This window comes from Lagopus leucura, unplaced genomic scaffold, assembly GCF_019238085.1.
Source record: "Lagopus leucura isolate 7727_CA_CO unplaced genomic scaffold, USGS_WTPT01 Super-Scaffold_73, whole genome shotgun sequence".
In the NCBI taxonomy this organism is placed as follows: Eukaryota; Metazoa; Chordata; class Aves; order Galliformes; family Phasianidae; genus Lagopus; species Lagopus leucura.
The window spans coordinates 86891639-86915559 of record NW_024962252.1 but is presented as its reverse complement, the minus strand read 5'-3'; the positions used below and the strand labels follow the sequence as shown (position 1 = coordinate 86915559).

The following is a 23921-nucleotide window of genomic DNA, read 5'->3' as shown; positions in this document are numbered from 1 at the left end:
AAGAAATTAAACAAGCCAGAGTTTGGAAGGACATGTCCAAAATACATATATTCATTGCCTAGGGGCACACAAGGGTAATACCGCCTACACCTAAGTGCTACTCTAAATTCAGTGGAGCTCCAGTGGTCTGACCTTTCATACATTCAGAAACGCCCAGCTTCTGTGTTCGGCACAAACATTTAATAGCAGAATTCAAGACTCAGTATGTTCCATCAGCAGATTTTAGTCTTATGTGGAAATTAGTGCATGTGGTAATCTACTTGTACAACAACATGTTAAAAAAAGTTTATTTTACATTATATACATTAGAGAACATATTTCAAAGCATTACCAATCACAACAATAATGCAGGCCATAAATCACTTTAAATTTAGTTTGGCTTTAGTGTATATTATCACAATAAAATATAAAAGAACATATACAAAAAAGGAGTCAAATGTGTGCATTTTGCTAAAACTTGGCATTTACATATTCCATTGGAAAATAGCAATCAAAAATACTTCTGATCAAAACTAAGTTCCTGTGATGCGTAGTAACCATTGTATTGTTTGAATGAGGTAGTAACTAAATTATTTTGGCCATGTGTTAACATCCTAAATCAAAGAAAGTGTGAAAATGGTTATAAGGCCAAAAAAAGTCAAAATGACATCATCTTCGAGCCACTTCCACAACGTGGAATGCTGCTGTTTTTTCACTGTGATATGAAACTACTTAGTAAGACAAACAGTAATACTAATTTTTTTTTTTCCACTGTATATGCTAGTAATTCAAACACCTACTGCAGTGTTACAGCAAGGTACCACTATTCTGGGACTGACACCCATCCAGAAAGTCTTGTTTTCAAGCACGGAGAAGTAATCGTAAAGAGAGTTTTAATTAAATATAAAACACAGGTGTCTAACTGGTTTGTTCCACAAAGAAAACTACCCGCGTAAACAAAAAAAGGGAACTCTGAAGCCCAAGTCATATCCACAAAGTCACAGCTTACCTTTGTGACTGAATACATCACATCTCAATATGTTGTGCAAACATGAACACCAGTGTGTTGCATCAAAATTAAAACAAGATTGTAATCTGATTACAGCCTTGGCTACAATTTCTAAAAGTTAAATTTATTTGTATTAGTAAATTACATATAATAAAATACAATAGTGTCGTTAAATGTACTATATTTGTTCCTAGCATCCCACTTTATAATAAACACATGACAAATCCTTAAAATAGTACCCCGATTTCATTTTTGCATCCTCAGTGACTTTTACATCTGTACAGGTAGGACACTTGTACTTAACAGGAGGACCACTATCTACAGAAAGTCAGTGTAGGTCTTCACCAAGAAGTTTCACTGAAAAATACTGCATATGTACAAAGATTACATAACAGTAAATTAAGCACTTTTGTGGCATCTTAATGCTTGTGTGTCCATACCACAAATAATCCTCGTCTTCCTCTCATGCCGTAATAAATTATAAAGTAACTGAAGTCAGGTTACTGCAGCCTTTGTGCAATTTCAGCCAGCCGTGAATGCTGCCGCAGGAGTGCTATCTTGTCAAGGTGAGCTGCTGCACATCATTCTCAGTAACTGTTCTCATGCCCAGCAAGGATATATAGATTGCTGTTGGCTGTTGGGTTATCTGTCGGCCTGCTTTCCAGCACCACAACCCTAAAACGAAAATAAAACAACCACAAAGTCAAACTGTAAGCATTCTTTCTCAGGGTGCCCATTTGAGCGGCAGTCATTTCTCTTTCCCTGGAGGCTTGTCGTCCGAAACTCACACCAAAGCATCACTCCCTACTGCCTGTGCTTGTGCTCCCCTGGAGCTTTGTGAAGTTCATCCCTTAAACAGGATGCTGTCAGTCTGTTCTTTGCCTATGGACATGCCAGATGACCAAAGCCCACTCTTCTGCAAGCATTTCTAGCCCTTCCCTGAGCTCACGCAAATGATCGAAGGTCACATCACTAAATTCACAGAAAATTCTTCCAGCTCTGAAAGTCCCAGAGACACAAAAAAATGTAAGCCAACAGAATTCTAAAAAGAAGCATAACTACATGCAGATCTGTACTAGCACTGCAAAGACCATAAGGCATGTCCTACTTTGGACCATTCTCTTTAAAGGAGAGGAATCTGCAATCACAGCTTGGTTTCACAAACTGTGAGATGTTTAATCATGCAAGAACTGCTGAAACTGCTCAACAAATCAGGGTGCTTATGACTCAATTCTTCTCCACAACCACCCCATTCTGAGAAACTGAAGTCCATCTATCAAGAATTCATCCAAGAATAGATAGCTTACTTCAGATGAATGCTTTGCTCAGCACGCCCCACAAGGCATTCCCTGCTCACCAGGAGGAAACATGCAAGCTTTTAACATACTGATATTAGATTTTTTCACTTCTCAGAACCCCACTTGTTATGAACTGCTAAAGAGAGAGATGCATTGCTGGAAAAGGTTTCACAGCTCAAGCAGAAGATATGAGACTTGTAATAAAAATGATGTCTGAAAAATCTGGAAGTAGAGCTCACTGCAGCACAAAGTCTTTAAACGTTGTCTCAGACTTGGGAGACTATTAGTCTAAGATGGAAACAAATGGAACAGTATTTATGAAGGCATTTTTCTCCAAGGCAATGATTTGCAATGTCATGCTCCATTCTGAAGTCAGACTTGTTTTTAATTTAAGCTATGCTGTCTCCTAACAACAAAGAGAAATGACATAGTAAAGCTGAGCTCCGTGCACATCTCACTGGCACCAGGAGATTAAAACCCTCAGGTCAGAGATGAGTGTTGCTTACAATTACTCATTACCAGAGAGCTATCAGGTATTGCACATAAGGCAGAACCCTCAACCCCCAGACAGCAAAAATTGCCATGAGGTTGCTAGCTGACAAAGCCACAGCACCATTCAGTGCTGTTGATGTTACAGGTAATTATAGGGCTGTGCATCAAGCTTGGACAAGTAGCACATGGGGAAAGCCTCTGGTTGCTGTGGAGCTTAGTGGTAGCTCCAAAATGCTACTAGAGAGTGAGGTGCCTGCAAGTAGCCTAAGACAGAGACAATTCTTAAAAACTGAAGTCTATCTTTTTCTACTACATATGAATGTGCTGCTGGTGAAACTGTCATGTCAGCACTCACTCTCCAGAGACAAAACATATGCTGCTTTCACGACTGGTAAGTCCAAAGTTTGACAGCAGGGCAGAGAAACCTGAAGAAGTCAGTGACACTCCTAACATAGTAGTGACTGACTTTGCAAGCTAATATGTGATCGATGGGTCAGACAGACACAGTATTTGCATCCTGCAAAAGAAACACCAAGGAACAACTATGCTGAGAATTATGAAGAGCTCTTAAAAGACATGAGCTGCCATGTTGATACAACTCCTTTCTGTGGATGAAATTGAGATATTTGAATTTTTAAGGTGAGGGTTTTTTTTTTTTGGCATTTGTCTCATGCAGCTGAGCATCTCAAAGCAAAGATTTTAGTCAGTTAAAAGAATTACAGTGCAAGGAAAAAGCTCCTTGGAGATTTTAACTACAGCCAATTATGAGCTTCCTGTCGTGGCTGAGTACTTCTCAAAGCTCACAAACTCTTCTAGAATTCTTTTTTATTTTTTTTTTAAGAAAGAGAAGTAAACTTACAGTAAACTTAAAGATGAAAGGTACACATGTACATGAAGTAATGAGTAAGAGAGCTAGAAAAGAAATCACAAGAAACATACAGAATATCTTTAGAAGTTAGGAGAGAAACATCATGCCTCAATTTTAGCATGCTGCATTCACTTCTCATACTTCTCATACCTGTCAGATCCCAGAAGCCTGAATATCCTTGTATTATCAGAAATTTCTTGCGTGATCTAGACAATAAAAATAAAAAAAGAATTTACATGTTAAGTGCACAGGTGATTTTCAGTTATTTCCTTCAGGTTGATTAAAAAGAAACAATGGCTAATATTACAAAACTACTGCTCAATTACGGTGGCTAGTGAGTTCATTGCAGATGTCACTCATAAATGAGATCTAAAATGTTTGGTTTTGGTTTCTTCCCAGTTCTTGCCAAGTAATGTGAGCTCCTCTGGTAGCAACTGCAATCATATCAGCAAGGCTCAGCACTGCACAGCACAGCACCTGAGCTACTGGCACAATTCTTTTCACACTATGACTAAGTACCTGCATGGCTCTAATTGGTCTCACTCTACAGTAGGTGTCTGAAATGGTTCAGGTAAGCCACACACAATGCCTACACATTTCGCTGAAATTCTCAATCATGATGATGCAGTAAGTTCATCCTTTCAAGACCTTGAAAGGGAAACCATTGCATTTGTGGCACTTACGCCCATTGTGTAATCTGTACAGTACTCTGATGTCTCATTGTGTACTGCAGGTGAATTGTACTTGTGAGATATGTCTTTATGATTATATGAATACCAAAAGTAGCAAAAAAATAGTCTCTTAACCAACAATGCCAACCAAAGTCCATTGAATACTCCAAAGGGTGTCGAGTCATACTGTGAGTGGGAAGCAGTGTTTCAAAGCTCCCTTTCTACATAGCCACATTTCATTTCTGAAGCCAGAAGAGATGTTTCTCTCCTTCCTAGACCCTGGTAGCATTAGCTGTCTTAGTGAATACACTTATGGCACAGAGAACTTAAAAAAAGAAAAAAAATTTGAAACAGTGAGGTTTCCCATTCTAAAATAGTTGCTTCAAGTCCACGTCTTGGCCCACATTCTAGTCTTGTCTCAGCATTCACATGGTGTTTCACCTTTCCCAATCAATCAAGTCACTGTGGAAGGTCACAGTTGTGGAGGGAAAAGGTGAAATAGTCTTATGAGTGGCTAAAATCATTCCCAAATAGACTAGAAAATATTAGGCTAAAGAATTAGTAATAATTCAGATTCTACTAAAGTCTTCAAAGAGAAATGTGCTGCAGTGTTAGGATGGTAAGAGTGTTTTCAGTTGTAACAGCTTCTTACACACTACACAATTCCCACAGAGTAACAAAGGTGGTCACGATCCATGTCCAAGAATGCAGGCTTTTCACATTACCACTGAAAACTGGTTTATTTTTTTTTTCTTAATAGTTGTGGCTCCTGAAACAGCCAGGAGTGATAAGGAATTTTAAAAGGCCTGAGAGCTTACCCTAGGTACGCCCTACATAAAAAAGTTTGGGGTGACTTTCTGGCAATTGCTCAGCTCAGCTGTCTGTTCTTCATCTGGATGCTGGCTTTGGCTTGATAATAACAAAGCAGGAAGACAGTGTTCCTTATGCTTTACATAAACAATGTAAAGCATCCATTTGTGCTGCAGCACTCTGGGGCATGTCCTCTCACAACTGGATCAGAGCTTCTGAGTGCCAGTGGGTGGAGTAACATGCTGAGCTTTGCACAATGCTGCTAGCAGCAGTCTGGAGTTGGAGAAGTGCCTAGCGGCATCACCATCTCCTCATGCTCTGTGCTAAGAGCACAGGAGCTACAGCTCACTTAGCATTATGAGTTCTTGGGAAAAGGACAGTCATGCCTGGTGATCCACCATGCAGAAATACCACGAAGTGCATTTGTAAACTTGGAAACAGAAAACAGGCTGACTCTAGTGTCTGGTCCAACTTCCCACAAAGAGCAGGACTACTGTCAGTATCGATTAGGTCAGCTGTAGCTCTGTGCAAATAAATGGAGTGGTGTAACAATGTGGGATATCTAGCTTTGGCATGGTATGACTACACATGTGCCTTAAAGTACAACTGGTCATAATGAACTCTCTCAGCAAATATGACACTGATGAAGCAGCTAGTGAAGTCTGTAAGCATTCTTTAAAAATCCAATTAAAAGACTCATTAAAATCCTATACACTCCAGTGTTTTCACTAACACCTGGTTGCACAAAATTTAAAGCAGGAAAAAAAGGAGTGGGGAAGGTATTTACAATGATTTGGTACAATTTTACACCATTCCTGGCAAAGCCCACATTCAGGCATCCACCTGTGGCAGGCTAAGGGGCCAATAGTAATGGTCTTCAAATTAACATAAGCAAGAATTAGTTGGATCCTTTTTATGGCATGAGACACACTTAGGAAAAGATTCCAGTTTCCAGGTCTAACCTAGACAGTCACTGAAAAGTTTCAATCTTTCTCAGCCTACAACACCAGGCATTTATCCAGAACTTTACTTATATTAAGAACTAGAATTTGAAGCAAAATGCACTACTCACCTCATTTGATCTGAAACTCCTTCCTTGCATCCCATGTTTCCAGAAGGCTAACACACTGTCCTGTAGACAGACTGGTAACAAATAAATACCAGAATCAGTTTTACATACATAATACCAAATCATTCTTTTAAGGCCAAAAGCATATTGCTGCAGTTTTTATATTTTTATACATACATATTATGGTTTCAAGTTCACCCACACAGACTGCAAAACATCTCACAGGAATCACTGAACATGCCTCTGAAGTAGCTGCATTTATTTCTTTAAAGAGCAGAGTTTAAAAATATTGTCACTCAACTAGGAAAACACCTTTCTGCATAGGATTTTGTCCTAAAAACAGTCCTCACTCAAAAGACAGTCTTTTTCCAAGTCCAATACTTGCAGAAAATACAAAGTGAATTTTAGCCAAAAAGTTGCAGCAGAACTTGTAAAGATATCACTGCAGTGATATTTTTAATCCATCACACAACTATTGGCTAACATGGTCTTTACCCATCAGCTATGCAAAGCTTTACAGAAACCTTTACTTCCCAGCCCTTCCCCTTGTCATACAAACAGAACGATGTTACAAACCCCTGCACTCAAATCTTCTGAAAGAAAACGCACATCAAGGGTCTTCCTCACAGAGAGGGTAAGCGTGGAATAATCTGTCCCACCTGCATCCAGCATCCCACGTCTGTGAATCAGGGGAGGGATACAGGAAATAGAGCAGAGCTCTTTAGAAACACTTTTAAGGACTGAGAAGGAGAGTGGTAGCTCACTTGTGATGAGCAGAGACAGAACTATAGCACAAGCAGAGGTACCAACAGCGAGCAGATTCAGGTACACTTCTCTTTCTCTCCCCTTGTTCCTAACTAACAGGAACCACAGAAGCAATGTTCTCCCCGTCACCGCTGGAAAATTATCAAAATGGATGTATTATATATCTCACAAACCCACCTCACTGAGATGCTTTACAAGAAAATAACTGGTGTTACTGATGTGAAATGTGACGTGTATCGATTTAGTCTTTGAGCTGCTTTATAAAGACAGACTGCATGAACACACATGCAGAATGAGTTAGCCGTGAGTGAGTCACAGGGTTAAGTAGGTTGCATTAAAGTTTTCTTTTAGAGGCTGAAGGTCTCCGTCATTTGCAGACCATTTAGCCTAACAAGGGAAGACTCCAGAGTTATTACTCTGTTTGGATTGCTCCAGGGGAAGCACGCTATGTAACATGCTAAACCGCCCAACACAAAGTGAAAGGCTCAAGATAATGTTTCACATGCCAAAAGACTTGAGAGTTAGCATTTCTAATTCTGTGCTGTAAGAGAAAACAAGCTAATCAAATATTCAATATTAATACTGACTTACCTATTGATTCAATCTGAAAGTCAAATGTGAGTTCTGACGACAGTTTGCGGCTGGATTTTAACCTGCCTTGCAGATTCACTATTTTTATGCAGCCTAGACAATAAATAGGACACACCAACAGTTAATCTTCGATATGACCTAATTTGAAGACATACAGTATGCATGAACATGTATGTGTATGTATACATTTAGCTGATCCTCACACTTACAATCCAAACACACCAAAATGGTGTCTCTCTCCAGCTGTGTTACATGCACAACACTTGTTTCTGTAGTGTCTATAAGAAAAAAAAGATAGTGTTAGTTCATAAAATAAATTACCATGAAATCTGAAATGGAACTTCTAAAGACTGAGACAATTTAATGGGTTAGTGTGTTTTTATCTGTTTAAAACCATCATCTACTAGTGACATTTCTCTTCCCTTTGAGAGCCATGTCCATTTACCCAACTTGTTGATTGTGACAGGAAAACTAAAGCTGTAGTACTAAAGCACGGACTTAATCCAGTTTTTCCTGAGCCATATTGCAAAAGCAAGCTCATGCATACACTGTATTTTGTACATCTATTTTATTCTATGGGACTCATTTAATATTGCTGTTGCAAAAAACGTATAATGTAGGACTGTCCACACTAAACCTGAACAATGTTCCAGTCAATTTTGCTTCTGCCTTTATTTCTCGATCTTGCTAGGAACATTTATATCAGAACTTCATTCTTGATGCTTTTTTTATACTTTCTATCCAAAAAAAAAAAAAAAAAAAAAAAAAAAAAAAAAAAAAGACTGGGGTGTTATTGGTGTATGATTTTCTTCTCCAAACCTGCCTTCTAAGTTAAGCTGCAGCAGTCTCCATCACAGTGAACAGGGAAACCTGATCCACAAGTGATCAGTGGACATATCAACTCAAAAAGAAGTGCTGTTTAGAATTAAACAGAAGACAGCTTTCACAACTCAGCACTGCTGCCAGTGATTCTGTACACATTCTTTTTTGCAAAAAGGGAAACTCATTAAATCTGTTAGAGATGAGCAATTACAGCATGTTATCTGAAGTATCTAATAAAGCCCATGGTCCTGTTGAGAAGCTAAAACCCTCTCACAGATGATGTCAGGAGTGTGCTCCTCGAGATGGCCTCTCCATCTTTTATTCTGCTGTTTGGTGTTTTGGAAGGTATACATTAACAACCTGAACACATTTCTAGTGTGTCACTTTAACCAAAGCTGGAGATAGCCATGATGAAAGCATGTAACAGAAAGACTGGAGAACATATATGTGTGCACCCACATCATGTGATGTAGAAACACGTGCTGCACTGGCTGAACCCAACAGGAAAGGGAGGGAAAGGGAAGAAAAAAGCAAGCCCCTGCAATAAACTTTATGACAGCTACTTTTTTTCCCCCTTTACGTCTTCATCAGACATTTACAAACAAAATGTCAAATGTCAAACGAAGTCTGACCATGTCAAATGCTCTCCTCACTTAAAAACACAGAAAAATCTGATCGCATTATTGCCTTCCAGTCAGCAGAGGACAAGAAGAAACCAAGAGTTAAAATTAATGTTAAACAAATAGGAGAAAGTAACAGACATAAGGAGAGAACACACAAATGATTCAAGGAGGCTAAAGAAGTATTTTTGGAAAGAATAATGCAATGTTAGATTATGCATGTGAAAAAAATGAAAGGAACAGGGAAGGAATTACCATTCTTATATTTACATTCAGACAGACAATACAGTGAGAGAATGACAACAAGATGTTATGGTTCAAAGAAATTCTATTTGGCATGCTACTTTTATGGACCTACTCAAGAGACAGAATGGATGTACAAGTTTGAAAATAAAAGGCACTAACTCTCAAGTGATAAGTGCATTAATTGTCCAACCGCTGATCACTTTGCTTTCTGTAAAAAATTTTTAAAGCTTTTCAGCAGCAAGAAAATCAGCAGGCATCCTTCCAGTGGAAACCACTCCTTAGTGAATTCCAGAGGATACAATTAGCCATACACACCTATGTTGTCCTGTGCTGGCATATACAAATTCTCCATGGATCAACAAAGACTCTTCACTTAGCAATAGCTATGTTATTTACTGCTTTTATACCTGCAAGCCATGACTGGACTCAGCTCACTACTGTCCCTAGGTTTAGACAGATTTTTGCTAACTCCAGAAATATAATTCTTAGCACACTTTCTTTTCAAGAGTTTCTACTGTAATTCAGATGGTGTGGCCTTCTCACCCATACAGCACTCAGACTAGTGACGGACAGGTGCTTGTATTTCTCTTATCAGCAGTCCTAACTCTTTCTTATTCCATAAACATCACACAGAACAGAAACGTGCTGCTCCTCGGCAGGAGGCCAACAACACAATTTCTGACCATATTGGCCAAAACGGACAAAACCAAACCACACCGACAAAGATTTTGAAAGAAATCGCTCAGATTGTTGTTCTATTAAAATCCACAAAGTAAACAGAAATCACAGTGCCAGAGGAGAGCACATAATGGCACGGCGGGTAACAGGCACAGCCTTATGTACGAAAATGCAAAAACTACAACTCCATCCTCGAGATCGTAACAGTAATTCAATCAGTTCAATTATAGAAGCATTAAAAAAGAAGAAAAAGGATGCATAAGCAAGCAGGTACAAACACCCCTTTAAACAAAAAACTTTAACAATTTAAGCATTAGTTCTGTCAAACGCAACTACCTTTCTAGTACTTCAACTAAAATAGAAGAGCAAGGAGCATTTCTGAAAGTAATCACAAGAGCATGCACAAACCTGTTTCTGTAAACCACGAAGAGGTAGAATTTGGGTTGACAGTCTCAAACTTCACCACCTGGTTGAAGTCCCTTCCTCTACTGACACCAACACAAACTAAAGGGAATTCCTGCTCAGGGACTACCAACATTTCAAACAATCTCAGTGGACAAGGTACAGGAAAATCTATGTGCTAGATTAAGAAACAAAAACATATATTAGAAAGGAAACAAGTTTACTATTAGCTATTTAAACTGTATCGTAAATGTTAGCCCATAGACTTACTTCTTCACAAAACAGTAACTGATAGATACACAAAGCCTGAGTTGAGAAGATTAGAAAGTCCTCATGCTGATTTGGTTAAAATAGATCGAATGTCTTTCATCATGCGAGCTCTGTGCAGCTGCTCACAGAGAACAGGAGTGCTATACCCAGGATTGCTCTCCCTGGCCATGGAGTTTCTAAGCTCTAGCTTCCCAGGCCAATCAATTCACAGCAGCTGTGTCTCTGCAAACACACATCCACCTTGCTTCCACCTTTTCTGATAGTGTCAGACAGGGAGAAAACAAGCATTTCTGGGCACCTGCAGAGTCACAGAGCACTGAACAAATGGTTCAGTCTGAAGACAAGTTTTTTTTTTTTTAACATTTATTTAAAAGACAACACTCATACAGAGAAGAACTTTGACCTTCTACTGAAACACACTACAAAAAACCCCAAAACATTCACATATTTTTAAAGCCTGTAAATATCAATTGCAGACATTTGAGTAATTAACTTCAACGTAATTTAACAGAAACAGATGTGTATGCCTGCTAACAACTAAATTGTTCATTTATTTACTGTTTTTTAATAACACAAGAAACAACTAATAGTTAACAATTCATTACAAGATAAACAGAATCAAACATCAGGGCATTTCATTGTATTACATTACCTTGATTAACATGAATTTTTGCATTGGTTCAACCCATTCTAACAAAACAATACTAGATTGTAGTGCTCCACAAAGGTACTTGTGGCCTGTGTAGGGATTTCTCACTGTCAGAGAAGAAGAGGTAATATACATTAGTACAATAAGCAAATGCAAATTATAAATGATTTTCAACTAAATAACACTTTGCATATTTCTGGAAAATAAGCCCTCCTATCCCACTCTAACCTTTCCTAAAAGGAAGCTGCTGTAGAGTCAACATTCACACTTGGAGAATGGCAGCAGCAAGCATGCTTGCCTTTCTTCTGGGGATAACAAACTAGCAGCTTGTGCCAAATAAGCCACAAAAACTTTGACTCTCACCAAGAGAACTGCGGCACGTTTGACATCTTCAACTCAAAGCTGAGTGCTGATTCTTGAACTTGTGGACAGGATTTACTATTTTAGACAGGCTAAATAATAACAATGTTATTAATAATAAAGGTGCACACATGTACACTTTAAGCATCTTGCTCCAGCATGTTTATTTGCCTAAATTATCTCCAAATTACCATGAGAAGCTGTTAAGGAACCGTTTTTTTCTATGAGACACAGACACTAGGAATTGAATAGTCACTGTTGTTTGAGAACTGCTCAGATGGTTTTTAAATACCATAATGGCAAGTCTGAAATCCAAGCACTGTATAAGCATTTGCAGGTCAGCACGAAATCCAGCTTTCAAGTGACACATCGTTCCCACTCAACTGCACTTCCTATTTTTATCAGAGCTCAGTTGAAAAGAGGAAAGAGGTTGATAAAGCTGAAAAACTGAGCACTGTGAAACAAACTTGATTCTACATTAATGACAAAATCTTGCTCCTTAATGGATATGCAGGCATTGCTTAAGAAGTACGAGGGCTGCTCCAAAAATAATGCCTCCTATTTCATTACACTGGCCCACAGCATTAGAGGCAGAAGTTGGTGGTATGACAGCTGAGGTTGAACCTTCCCACAAATATCCCATTACATTTTGTTGCTGCATGACAGATGACAGCAGAGGGGCAGTCTGACAAAACTGCATCTGACACAGAAATGCACGTGAAGTAAAGGCGTGGAAGTGAATTCCTCCACAGAGAGGAAATGGCATCCACTGACATTCAATGCTTGTTAAGCACTGATGGAGACCACACAACGGATGTGAGCACAGTGAGGCAATGCGTGCTGTGTTTCAGCAGTGGCAACAGCAGATCACATCTGCTGGTGCAGATTTGTACAAGCACAGCACACAGGTTCTTGTTCACTGCTGACAAAAAAGCATAGCTAGTGGTATTTTGTAGCTGAGAATTTGCTCTATCAAATAGCAGTGTCGCATTCTTTGTATCTGCTGTCATTTCCAAGGAAATAAATAGGAACCATTATTTTCAGAGCAACCTATCTGAAGATCAGATCTTAAACTGCAGCAAACTAATCATCAGCCATCAGGTAATTAACAACAAGGATCAAGTAACAAGCCCCTAACCCAGAATGATCTACATACATGACAAATCATACTTTTGCTATTCCACTGTCACAGAAATCCACTAGCAATCCATTGGCATCTGAAACACCAAAGCTCAATCTCATTAATCCAAGTTCTCATTTGCTACCAGCCAAGGCAACTGCAAAATACAACTTGCACTTGCCATGACCCTCAGCAAGGCTGAACTCAGCAGCAGAAACCACAGAACAAGCAATTACCAACACCTGTAAACAAGAGAAAGAAGACCAGAACTTCTGGTCCTTTTCTGCCTCCTACAGCCCTGCTGATTTCCCTAGGCCAAAGAGATCATCTCATACACCGCCCGCAGCAATAGAGACCCAGGCTGCATGTAGCAAGCAGGGCCCAAGGGCGGGGGATCTGTCACCTCTCCCCTTAGATCTGCCTTTTGTCACTCCACACCCCTACATTACATCCAGAACACTGAGGAGCGAGAGGCTGGGAGTTCTCTTTCAGCATCCATTAACATCCACAGACAGACCAGACTCCTCAACTAAGGCAAGGCCTGGATGTACACAGCACACAATGTTAACACCCTACCACACCCTAGAGGATTTGTATCCCAGAAGAAGTCAAGTTTTAACAGGCAAACTGGGCACAGAAGTGACAACATAGGTAAGAAATTTCTTAGCAAAATTAGGGAGATTTTCATTTTTCATCAGGGTGACAGACACTCACCACTCAAAACCTTCTGTATAATTCCTCATACCAAAGAACTGATTATGGAACTTTTATAACTCTGAATGATCTCCCAGCATCATTTCTCCCTTTTAAAACACTTCTTAACAGATCACGCATTTAAGTTTTAGGCAGTTGGCACTCTGAAGATGTTATAAACACTTCAGGGATCATCCTCAAAGATTCAAAAATACTCTGTTTTCAGCAACCAGTATTAATAATTGGAACTTCTGCTAGGAAGTCAGGCTACTTAACCCGATAACTTATTTTAAAAAGGTCACACTGCATCCATGGACATTAGTTTCATCCCAAGCACTGGCTTAAATTTGTTGCGTTCTGCTTCCCTGCATTTTCTTGAGAACTGTCCTTATCTTTAAAAACTGAGAGAAATGGGGAAGTTTTCACTGCCTAAATGCAAAGGACTAATGTGAATGAGTTCACCATCTGCAGATGTATAGTTCCACAATAATTACAGAAAAGCCTCTTCTCCTAAAAGTAACAAGTCTTAGTATTGCTACCATTTGTACTGCTTATCAGAGCTTATTCTGCAGATCTTTACTTACCAACACAACATTTTTGACACCATTTAGTCTCAGGAATTTTTGTAGACACAGCAAATTTCCTGCAAGATAAACACACAACTACCAATCAATCAACTAAAGTAACTGAATTTCCTTTCAGAAAGTTGCTGCTGTGAAAATTCTATTTGTCCATCAGAAAAACAAAACATGTATTTGTCTCTCTCTTCTCAAAACAACATGCTTAGAACACACAAGATGATCTGTTTTCAAGCACTGAGATGTTGCTGAGCTATGCAGCATTATGAATGCAGTTAGAAAACAATCTGTAACCTGTTACAACAAAGACAAGGGAAATTAGGGCACACTAGCAATAGCTATGAGCCACTTGCAAACAAACACCTTAAGTTTTTCAAAGCTTTTTGTAGGCAGAGCAGCATGAGTTTCAAGAGAAGATCTGAAGGAGGACAGGAAGGCAGTTTTGCAAGATCTTATTTCCTGTGTAGGGAACATTCCCTGAGAAATCATGAGAATAACTGCTTGAGAAATGATTAAATAAGCAAGGGGAGATAGTGTTCTTTGCTGGAAATGGGAGTCAATGCTTCTGAACAGACTAGATGACAACAAACTGTATGAAGGTTGACCACAGTAGCCTCAACACTGAAAATTACTCATTTGATAGACGGTGCTGATAAGATGGGAATAAGCAACAGACTGATGCTGCAGCCAAAGCTACAAACTAGGAAAACACTCGCACAGTATTTCAAAGCTGTCCAGAAATGACTAATAACATACTAGGACTGAGATGCACAAAAATAGTATCAGTCACAAGTTTAGGCTGGGAGAAGTCAAGAAAGGCTTGAAAGGACCTACTCAGGGACACTCAAAATAAGGAAGCTGGACAGGAGATTTACCACAGACTTACTTTCTGTTTCTGAATGCTTGCCTACCAAGTATCAGTCTGAGCTTCAACCATTTGGCAATGACCATACTGAAACTTACATAATAACTTCAAATTTTATTTTGCTTTGTATTTTCTCTGCAGGAAACTGTTTGTAATTCATGTTCATTATTTCATATTGTACTCATCACTATAGTAACTAAGATCTTGCTGCAGAATATACTTTGTGGTTTGGTAAGGAACAAAAAATATGCTCTTCTGCATAAGCCAAATGTAACTCTGGTAGTCTGTCTAGCTAATGTTACTACTGTGATGCCTTACAGCTGAAGGATAAGTCAACAAAACAGATTATCTAAATAAATCTGTCCTGCTTTTGAATGACTAGCTTGGCACTTGTACATTCAGGTTATGCTGCATTTTTCTTGGGATGTAACAAGACCGAACAGGAAATTTTTCCAAGCCTTCTGGAACTTAGGTATCATTTCAGATTGAAAACGGTGTGAATTTGTTCCTTACGTGACCCATGTAATTATTAAGGTTATCAGTCTACTGCCATTACAATCCTCAACCCAAAGCCATCCAGATGAAGTTAGCTTGGAAGACAAAGGAGCTGAACTGTTGTGCAGACACAAAGACAAAAACACTTCAATACAAATTTCTAAGAATTCAACCTCTAGGAAGAACACAATTTTTAGGTAAGTGTTGCACCACTATGCTTGCAGATGACTGAACAAAAAGTCTTTCCCAGATCTGAAACGTTAACAAGTTGGCAGTAGTACCAAAGGTAACTGAGAATCAGGTCTGCTATAAAACAATTTCCTAACAAAAAAGCCTATCAAATAAGAAAATCCAATGATTCACTATGCCCTTTAAAAATCAAGTTGCTTTGCAAACTAGGTTAGTGTTACCATCTCCTCCTCTTTGATTTGAATGAGCTCTGAAGGTTTGTTTGGCGGCCAGCACTGCATCCAGCCTATGGGATTTTGTACACTCTTGCTAGTAAATAATGTTGGAGGGACTGCATGCATGATGCACTGTAAGCATCCGGGGACAAAATTCTCCTGTAATACCTTCCACTCTGGCCTGCAAGAAATGACTTGCCAATGATGTGAGACAAATCCATGTTCCAGTTCTATTTTGCCCAGCTTTCAGAATAGCCTGTCAACCCATTCCTTCTGCAGTAAGGGTCATCTTGACAATCTCCCCGATGAGAAGCTGGGGAAATCCATTTAAGTACAACTTTTTTTTTTTTTTTTTGATAGAACAGAAAACAAGCGCCAAGAACTCATGCAAAGTAACTAATTTAATATCATTATTTCTAGTCACCTGAAATATCACAGGTACAATACTGACCCAAGATTTAGTTTCACAGGTACGATCACAGCTTGCTATACTAGACTGTAGCTTCCAAGAGCTAAGCCCAGAAACTAGAGGCTTCACAACCACAAAGTGAAATGCACCAAATCCTATTTCTTTGTTAAGAATATATTCACATCTCAATTCATGTAAATATGGGGAGGTCTACATTCTGATTAATGTCCACATGAGTTACTTGTTACGGAAATGTGTGAACAGCATTCCAAATTGTTTGCAATTCCCTGACTTTCACAACCATACCCTGAATTCTTACAATCAAGATGTTCTGACATTATCTGATGAGGTGAACTTACCTGGGAAGTATTCGGTCAGGAAGTTTATGTGCTGGAATAGCAACAGGTAACTTTTGCATTTGCCTTGCATAATCAAAGAGTCCTGGCAGATTATGAGAATACAGCTGAGAAGCTTTACCTGGAAATTAGAAAAAAAACACTTCAAATACGAAAACAAATGTATACCTGCACTACCACCCAAAGATGGCAGAGTAACTTACCAGATATTGATAATAAGCAATTGTTCATGACATATAACCACGTACACCTTCGAGGGAATAGCTAATAAAGGGAAGAAAAGCAAACATTCAGTTCATTTACACAAAACGTAAACACATTACACTGATTAATGTCTTCATAGACAACAGGACAAAACTAATATTGACTTGAGCTAATTCTGTTACAAAGAGCAAGACAATTCATATTTACCTGGATTCCAGAGTTAAGTCCTTAGGCACACACATTATATTTAACATACACATTAACAGGTAGACAATTGGAACATTTTATATCCATGTCTTCAAGTATAGTACCATTAGCCTGCAAAGTGTCATTATAAAGATCAATCCATTTTTTTCCCAGAAATTTTAATAACCACCAGCCTTTCTCCTTCAGAGGAGAAACACTTAACAACATAAGTGTGGTATAAAAACTAACTTCATTCTAAAGCCTGTAGTATTCCAAAGTCTTACAATAATTAAATCTGGCACTTCAAATGACTTTTTAAATCTTCATGTGATTACATATTTCTCATAAGTAATCAAAGGATGCAAAAAATGGTCAAGGCAGAACTGCTATTAGTCATATTACTGGACAATTACTGGAAAGAAGGGACTGCAACTATCAAAACATCCTTTAAGAAAGAAGAAAAATTAAAAACACTTTTTCCCCCCACCTCTCATATAACTTCTGGAGCTTCCTGCCACAACTGATCATGGAAACAGACAGGATCAACACGTCCAACAGGTCCATAAATGGATACAAAGGCAAACAGGCAGGGATGTACCCTCCAACAAGCCTAATTCAACGACCACAGAGGAGCTTGAGGGGAGTGGCCATCAGGCAGTGGCAGAGCTCATAAGCATTTCCTCCTGCCACTGACCATTGCGTTAGAGAGATCACCTAACAGGTCATGTCCTTCACTCTTTATCATAACAACAACACAACAAATTTGAGCAGATCTGTAAATTAACTGAAAGTTTCATCTGCAGGAAAGGAAAATATCATCTTGAAGCTGTGCTACCTTCTGAAAACGCATACAATTTCTGCTTTGCCTGTCAGTGGAATGAAACAAAGTGGAAAATAACCAAGAGAATAATACTTTGGCTAGACCTAGAGAGTAAATAATGAAGTGAAAGAGGATTCCAAAACTCTATTTGAGTTGAAATCTTTTTGACTGTTACAGTAAATAATGAGATTTAGGTTAGATGTTTAGAAGAAATTCTTTACTCAGAGGGCGGTGAGGCCCTGGCACAGCTGCCCAGAGAAGCTGTGGTGCCCCATCCCTGGAGGTGCTCCTGGTCACGTTGGATGGGGCTCTGGGCAGTATGAGCTCGATGGTGGCAACCAGCCCACGGCAGGCAAGTTGAAACTAGGTTATTTTTAAGGTCCCCTCTAACCTAAGCCATTCTGTGATTTCATGTAGGAAATGGGTAGCACAGAGCATGCACTTCTATTCCTGAAGTCTTTTCATAACCTAAACACACTATAGAACACCTAAACCTATGCTAAAAGTCTAACAGTCTGGATACATTCAAATTTAATTTGCAGGTTTGACTGACGTTCCATACTGTGACTGAGAATGCTTGAATCTTAAAATTAGAGAAAAAAAACAGCAATACTTGAATATTCAGGTTGATTGAGTTGTCACACATTCCTCCACTTACATACAGCTGGCTGTTTTGACTAGCACCTCTTTGTGTTTAAGTGCTTATTAAAACGCTTCCTTAAAGGCTCACTTTACAATGAAATATAGAATGCAACACTTATAGAAAACAAAGGGAAACACGAGTGCATAAACTTCAGTTTATCTATTTTTGTTGCCGTTTTTCAAGAACTTCTGTAGGTCTGTTCAGCCTGCAGGGATTACTGTATTAGTGATATTTCTCAGGGTATATTTAACAACTTCAGCAACAGCAAGGTACCTGAACTAACTTAACTACCAGAATGATTATGGGTTACGTGGAGCTCAGCGCAAACTATTTAGGCCTTCTTCCCCACACGAAAGACACCTCTACAAAGTCTGGACCCTGGAAGATGAACAAACACCAGTGCCTCCAGCTTACAGTGTGAAGGCTGTCCTTGCAAATTCCTCCATCTCGATGGCAGATGCATAGCTCCCTAAGTTAGGGAGAAGGCAGGAAAGAAAACAAGTCTCTTAGAAATTAACAAAAGAGCCGGAGAAGTCACCACACAGAATAGCCTGCCACTGGCATTTCCCCCTCCCCAGTATCCCCGCAAAAAAAATTTACTATTTCTGAGATCCACAAAGACAGAATTTTAAAACTGGGGTTCAATTAATTTGAGTCTCATCAGCAAAGCTGCTTTTAACACTCAAAGGATGGGATTTAGTGTACAGATCTCACTTCTCTGTAGCCAAAAGGGCACCTTTGCTTAAACAGTCTACTCTGTAACACAACTTCAAGGAAAACAAAAACTTTCACACCAACTGTATCAGGGAAATTCAATGCTATTGAACAAATCATTTACTCCAAGATAATGCACTACGATGAAATTCAACATATTCATATGTGCAGACCTCCTACGAAAGTACGGTTCAACCTAGAAAAAAACATTATATGATTGCAACATATCCTCAATAGTAAACAAGGAAGGTAAAACTCAGTACTAGTGCCTATGTAACTACAGTGAAGAGGATTCTTAGAAACATCACACCAGGTTAAGCAGTGGCTAAAAAGTGTCAGAAACGATGGATTTGGCCGTTAGTGTTTTTTCAAAGATGCCAAAACAAATATACCTGCTCCATCGATGTTTCATGAAGTTCGTTGAGGTTCAGTGTGTATATACCTTCTTCTGCACCAAATATCAAGTACTGATCTGTAAACACGAACAAAAAAACTCCAGCAATACTGACTTAAGGAAGGAGGGTGTTATTTTGTTGTTCTTCTCTTAAGAGCATTCTTTGCAAATCCTTTATTAAAAACAGACCTAGAACAATTACATACAGGAAAATAGGACAACCTATAATAGTTATAATGTTGAAAGCACAGAAAATTAATCTTTCCAAGGAAGCTTACACATTTATGGATGAAGCTGTTCTAAGACTTTGTGAAAATAGCTCGGGTTTTGTTTGTGTCTAACTAGGAAGAAAAAACAGTGACACAACTATAAGCAAGAATTCACATATACAGATTTCTGACTTAAACATTTCCATATATTTCATGACACATCCATGGCTGTTTTTTTTGAAGTACATCAACAGCAGTATTGACTGGAAGGCTTTTTCAGCACTTCATGTATGCCTCGCTTCTCGAGTATGATTCACCTGTTTACTGTGATTGCAGCTGAAGTTAATTAACGGCCCTGTTTGCATTTGGACAGTCAAAGATCTCATATTGAGAAGATGTCAGCTGCAAAGACTGACTCTCATAACTTCAGTTTCTATAAAACTAAATATTTTCTTGCTAATTGGTTCAGCAGTATCTGTCTAAGCAGCCTATAATCTAAAGATGAAACTGAAGGTAATATGAGTACAGCGCTACCAGTTTTCACTTCTGTCAAGCTATTTAATAAACTAATAAAACATGTGAAAATGAAGAGATCTCAAACTTGTACTAACAGGAAGATATACGGAAAAAATATATATACATCAAGAGAATGATAGAGAAGCAATTAATTTGAAGCAGGACTTTTGGAATTTGGATTTTTAGAAATAAATTAGGAGTGGCATCTTTTGAACTACACAGTTGAAAAGAGTCGTGAATCATAATCAAAATATGTTTACTTACCTTTATTTAGCATGCAATTTATTCTTTTTTAATCAAAGCTGAAAACTGTGCCTCATATACTTTAATGTAATTTAAGAAAACACTGTACTTGAGGCAGCAGTGGTATAATTAGAGAAGAATTTCTTCTTATGCCTACATAAATATTAAAAGATACTTTAAGGAGAGCAGTCCTGCTCATCTGAACAGTACTAAAATCCTAGGAGAGGACAAAATTGGGTAAAAGATATGTAATATACTACCTCTTGTATCTGGATTTATCCATGATGTTGCACAATGGATTTTTAACGGACAGCCATTGAAAACCTTTGAAAAGCAAGCGCCCATCTGTGAAAAAATAATTACATACATGTATATGTAAAATATAAATAAAACATGGCATTTTCAATGACATTATTTTGACTTAAAGTAGTAACAAGTTAAGAATAGACTCGTTTGTCTGGTGGTGAATAATCTCAACGAGACAACATGGTTGCAAATCAACTTGGTTGGGCTTATTTTGCTGTTCATTTGGCTTTTTAAAGAGCTATGTTATGAACTAAAGATCCTTCTGAATAAATATGCCACAAATAGCATTTGTGAAGTAACTCTTAAATTTACTACTCCAGCACATGCTCACTATAAATGGGAGAAATCTAAAAAAGGTCCCTGAAATTCATGATTTTCAAAAACACTCTCAATACTGAAACTTTACTCTTTACCATACTTCACAAACACAAAATAAATCTTTTAGTCATGCAACAATTAAAAACTTAGTTTCGTTTTTCTGATGATACATTTCTGATGATCTAATGATACACATTCTGATACATTTACAGTACTGATTGCTTTCTGAAGGGAAATCTCTAGCAGAATTTCAGTCCTTTTTCAGAATAATATTAATAAACTTGGTTTACCTATTAGAGTCACACACAGAATACCATCATCGATCTCTGAATTTTCCCCCAAAGGACGCACTAGCATTATATATTAATTATATCTTTTATATATTTTATATATAAAGATTATATATTAATAGATATGTGTTTATATACTACATATACGTTTATATACATATATATATATATAAAATCAAAATATATATAATCAATTGCAAGAACAGTTGGTAAATTTGCATCAAGATGACTGAAAAGAAGCCAGAACTTCCTCCTTCCCTTCCCAATTGCCCATACTATTTTGTTATGGAACAGAGTGGATCAGTAGTACTGTAGATGAAAAGAACTGATAAAGTAGAAACTATTAGCAAAGGGAAATGCTACCATTCACATAGGCAAACACAAGAGCCACTCATAAGTGTTCCTGTTCCAAATATGAGCAGATATTAACTTTATGCAATGGCTCCTATACTCCGTAAAGGTCTACGAAATAGCAGTATCTTCACTTTATATTAACATTATGAATTATTATTGACCTATAATTGCATAAGCAAATAGCTCCCATGTCAATATTTTGGGTTTTTTTTGTGTGTGAACCTTCTGCTGAAACAGGAAGTCAACAGAAATTTCAGTCCCTTGCGAACACAGTTTAGTGTAAAAAGAAAAAGATTTCAGAATTAACCATTTAACATTAAAAGAAGCAGAACTGAGATCTTTCTTTGTGTTTTACACATCTCTCTCTCACATCTCTATCAGGAACACCATGAGTTGGTCTGTATGTATTTCCAAAAGAGAAAAACAAAATTCATGAATGGCATCAGCAAAACGTTGAAGACCCCACTGCACAAAGAGAAGGGGAAAGACTTCAGCGCTGCTGCATGACTAAATAAGTCTCAGCAGAAAGAAGGGGGCTGGCTGCTTGCTAGACATTAAGATGAACCTTCCACAGACATAAGAACATAATAACTAAGAGACAAGATACAGACAATGAGGCAGGAATATGAGAAGATAATGACACAGAGTGATCTCAATGTACTGACAGCTTCCATGCTGCCTAAACCCTTGGCAGCAAGGAATTTGGAGGAGGGATATCAATGAAAGCAATACAAGGATCCTATGGAAGCCTTCTCCCAAGCATGCAGGACTCTGAAGGCACACTTTGAAAATTCAGATGGAAACTGAGGCAGTGATCTCCTGGAAAAAAAGAAAGAGAAGTATTTCTGCTGTTCCTGTAACCAGCTATGCAATTCTCCTTGATTCTTTTTTGAGCACTGGAAAGAAGCACTGCACAGTGCAGGCAGGGCTATGCTTGCTGCTAAGACCTCGCTTAGCACTGCAGTATAAAGATGGATGAAGAAAATAGGGTTGAAATCAGAAGAAATCAACAATTTTTCTCTGGCCTCTTCGGCCCTCATCTCTGGGACGCCTGCAGAGCCAACATGCTGCTGCAAATGCTTTGGAAGGGTAAACACAGCCTAAGGGTATCATTTCTCCAAATATCAAACAAATCCCAAGGATACAGCTGAGAATCATACAGAACAAAATATTAAACTGAGTTGCTAGGGGGGAAGCAAGAAACAAAAACACTAGATAAGAGGTTGAAGCAAGGCAACTTGAACTGCCTGCTGCCACAGAGGCATTTAAGTCTGGAAGGAATTTGAGGAGGCAAGGCATCCTCACATTGGTAGGATATATGATGTATCCCCTGAGCTGCAAGTCACCTAAAATAGCAGGGAAAAAACACACGGCCAGAGCAGGTTATTAAGAAATTTGAACCAAGTCTCTAGAGACACAGACAGCCATGCATAGATACCACTGTAAACAGTCCCAGAACATCCAGCTATATTTGAGGGCAGCAACATACTGCAACATATTTATTTGCAACTGATTATTTGGCTACTGATGGAGACAGGCGGTAGATGGACATGCAAATGCCAAATCAGTCTCTACTATTTAACAGGACCTGCAGAACCGAAGATACTACGAAGATACACGAATTTGCAGAGAGCAGTCCAGTTACAAGGAATTATTTGACCAACTTCAGAACTTTTTCTATTCATTCAGTCTCTTTTCTAGCTCTATTATATGGGCAGCTGGCAGTCATTCTCTGATGGCACGTCCATACAGCTTGTAGTAAGAACTCAACACAAACAACAGCTCAAAATGAGAAGTATTATTTTCTACCTTTTTTCTTATTCCATTTACTATTTGAACTTATTTGTCCTTTGCCATGATGACAGGGTTCTTCTTAATGCTAGGAGTACTTTCAAACTGCTATCATCCACTAATTACATGTATGCACACCTGTGTCACACATTTACTCAGGAATTTAGTTTATTAAAACAGAACTGACCTCAAAAAACAATACTAAATGTATTTAATAAATGAAGAATATGAAGCTCTGGATCAATCCTATGCATTTACACAAGAGATGATAATTCTAAGAAACATAAGCAGGATTTCTGCCTTAGCCCTTCCCATTTCCTTAAAATGTTTAATAAGCAGAAAAGAAAACAAAAAAAAGAATCATTTGCATTTATGCATCCCTAGCAGTAATTCTATTTTCTTACCTAAAGATGA

General features: G+C 38.3%; 1 protein-coding gene across 4 annotated transcripts in view; it reads right to left on the bottom strand.

Moving 5' to 3' along the window:
- Nucleotides 1-273: 273 nt before the first annotated feature.
- Nucleotides 274-23921, bottom strand: part of MAP4K3 (mitogen-activated protein kinase kinase kinase kinase 3) — an 80820-nt gene continuing 57172 nt past the window's right edge. For 3 of the 4 annotated variants that reach the window (XM_042875859.1, XM_042875876.1, XM_042875886.1), the window contains 12 exons: nucleotides 20709-20793; nucleotides 19479-19558; nucleotides 16723-16783; nucleotides 16523-16640; nucleotides 13997-14055; nucleotides 11243-11346; nucleotides 10327-10498; nucleotides 7762-7830; nucleotides 7553-7645; nucleotides 6200-6270; nucleotides 3797-3852; nucleotides 274-1663 (listed from right to left, as the gene is read on the bottom strand). In XM_042875859.1, the coding sequence (XP_042731793.1) occupies nucleotides 1576-1663; nucleotides 3797-3852; nucleotides 6200-6270; nucleotides 7553-7645; nucleotides 7762-7830; nucleotides 10327-10498; nucleotides 11243-11346; nucleotides 13997-14055; nucleotides 16523-16640; nucleotides 16723-16783; nucleotides 19479-19558; nucleotides 20709-20793 (1056 nt within the window). In that variant the 3' untranslated portion in view covers nucleotides 274-1575. The remainder of the gene's footprint in view (nucleotides 1664-3796; nucleotides 3853-6199; nucleotides 6271-7552; nucleotides 7646-7761; nucleotides 7831-10326; nucleotides 10499-11242; nucleotides 11347-13996; nucleotides 14056-16522; nucleotides 16641-16722; nucleotides 16784-19478; nucleotides 19559-20708; nucleotides 20794-23921) is intronic. The other variant, XM_042875866.1, reaches the window with a different exon arrangement.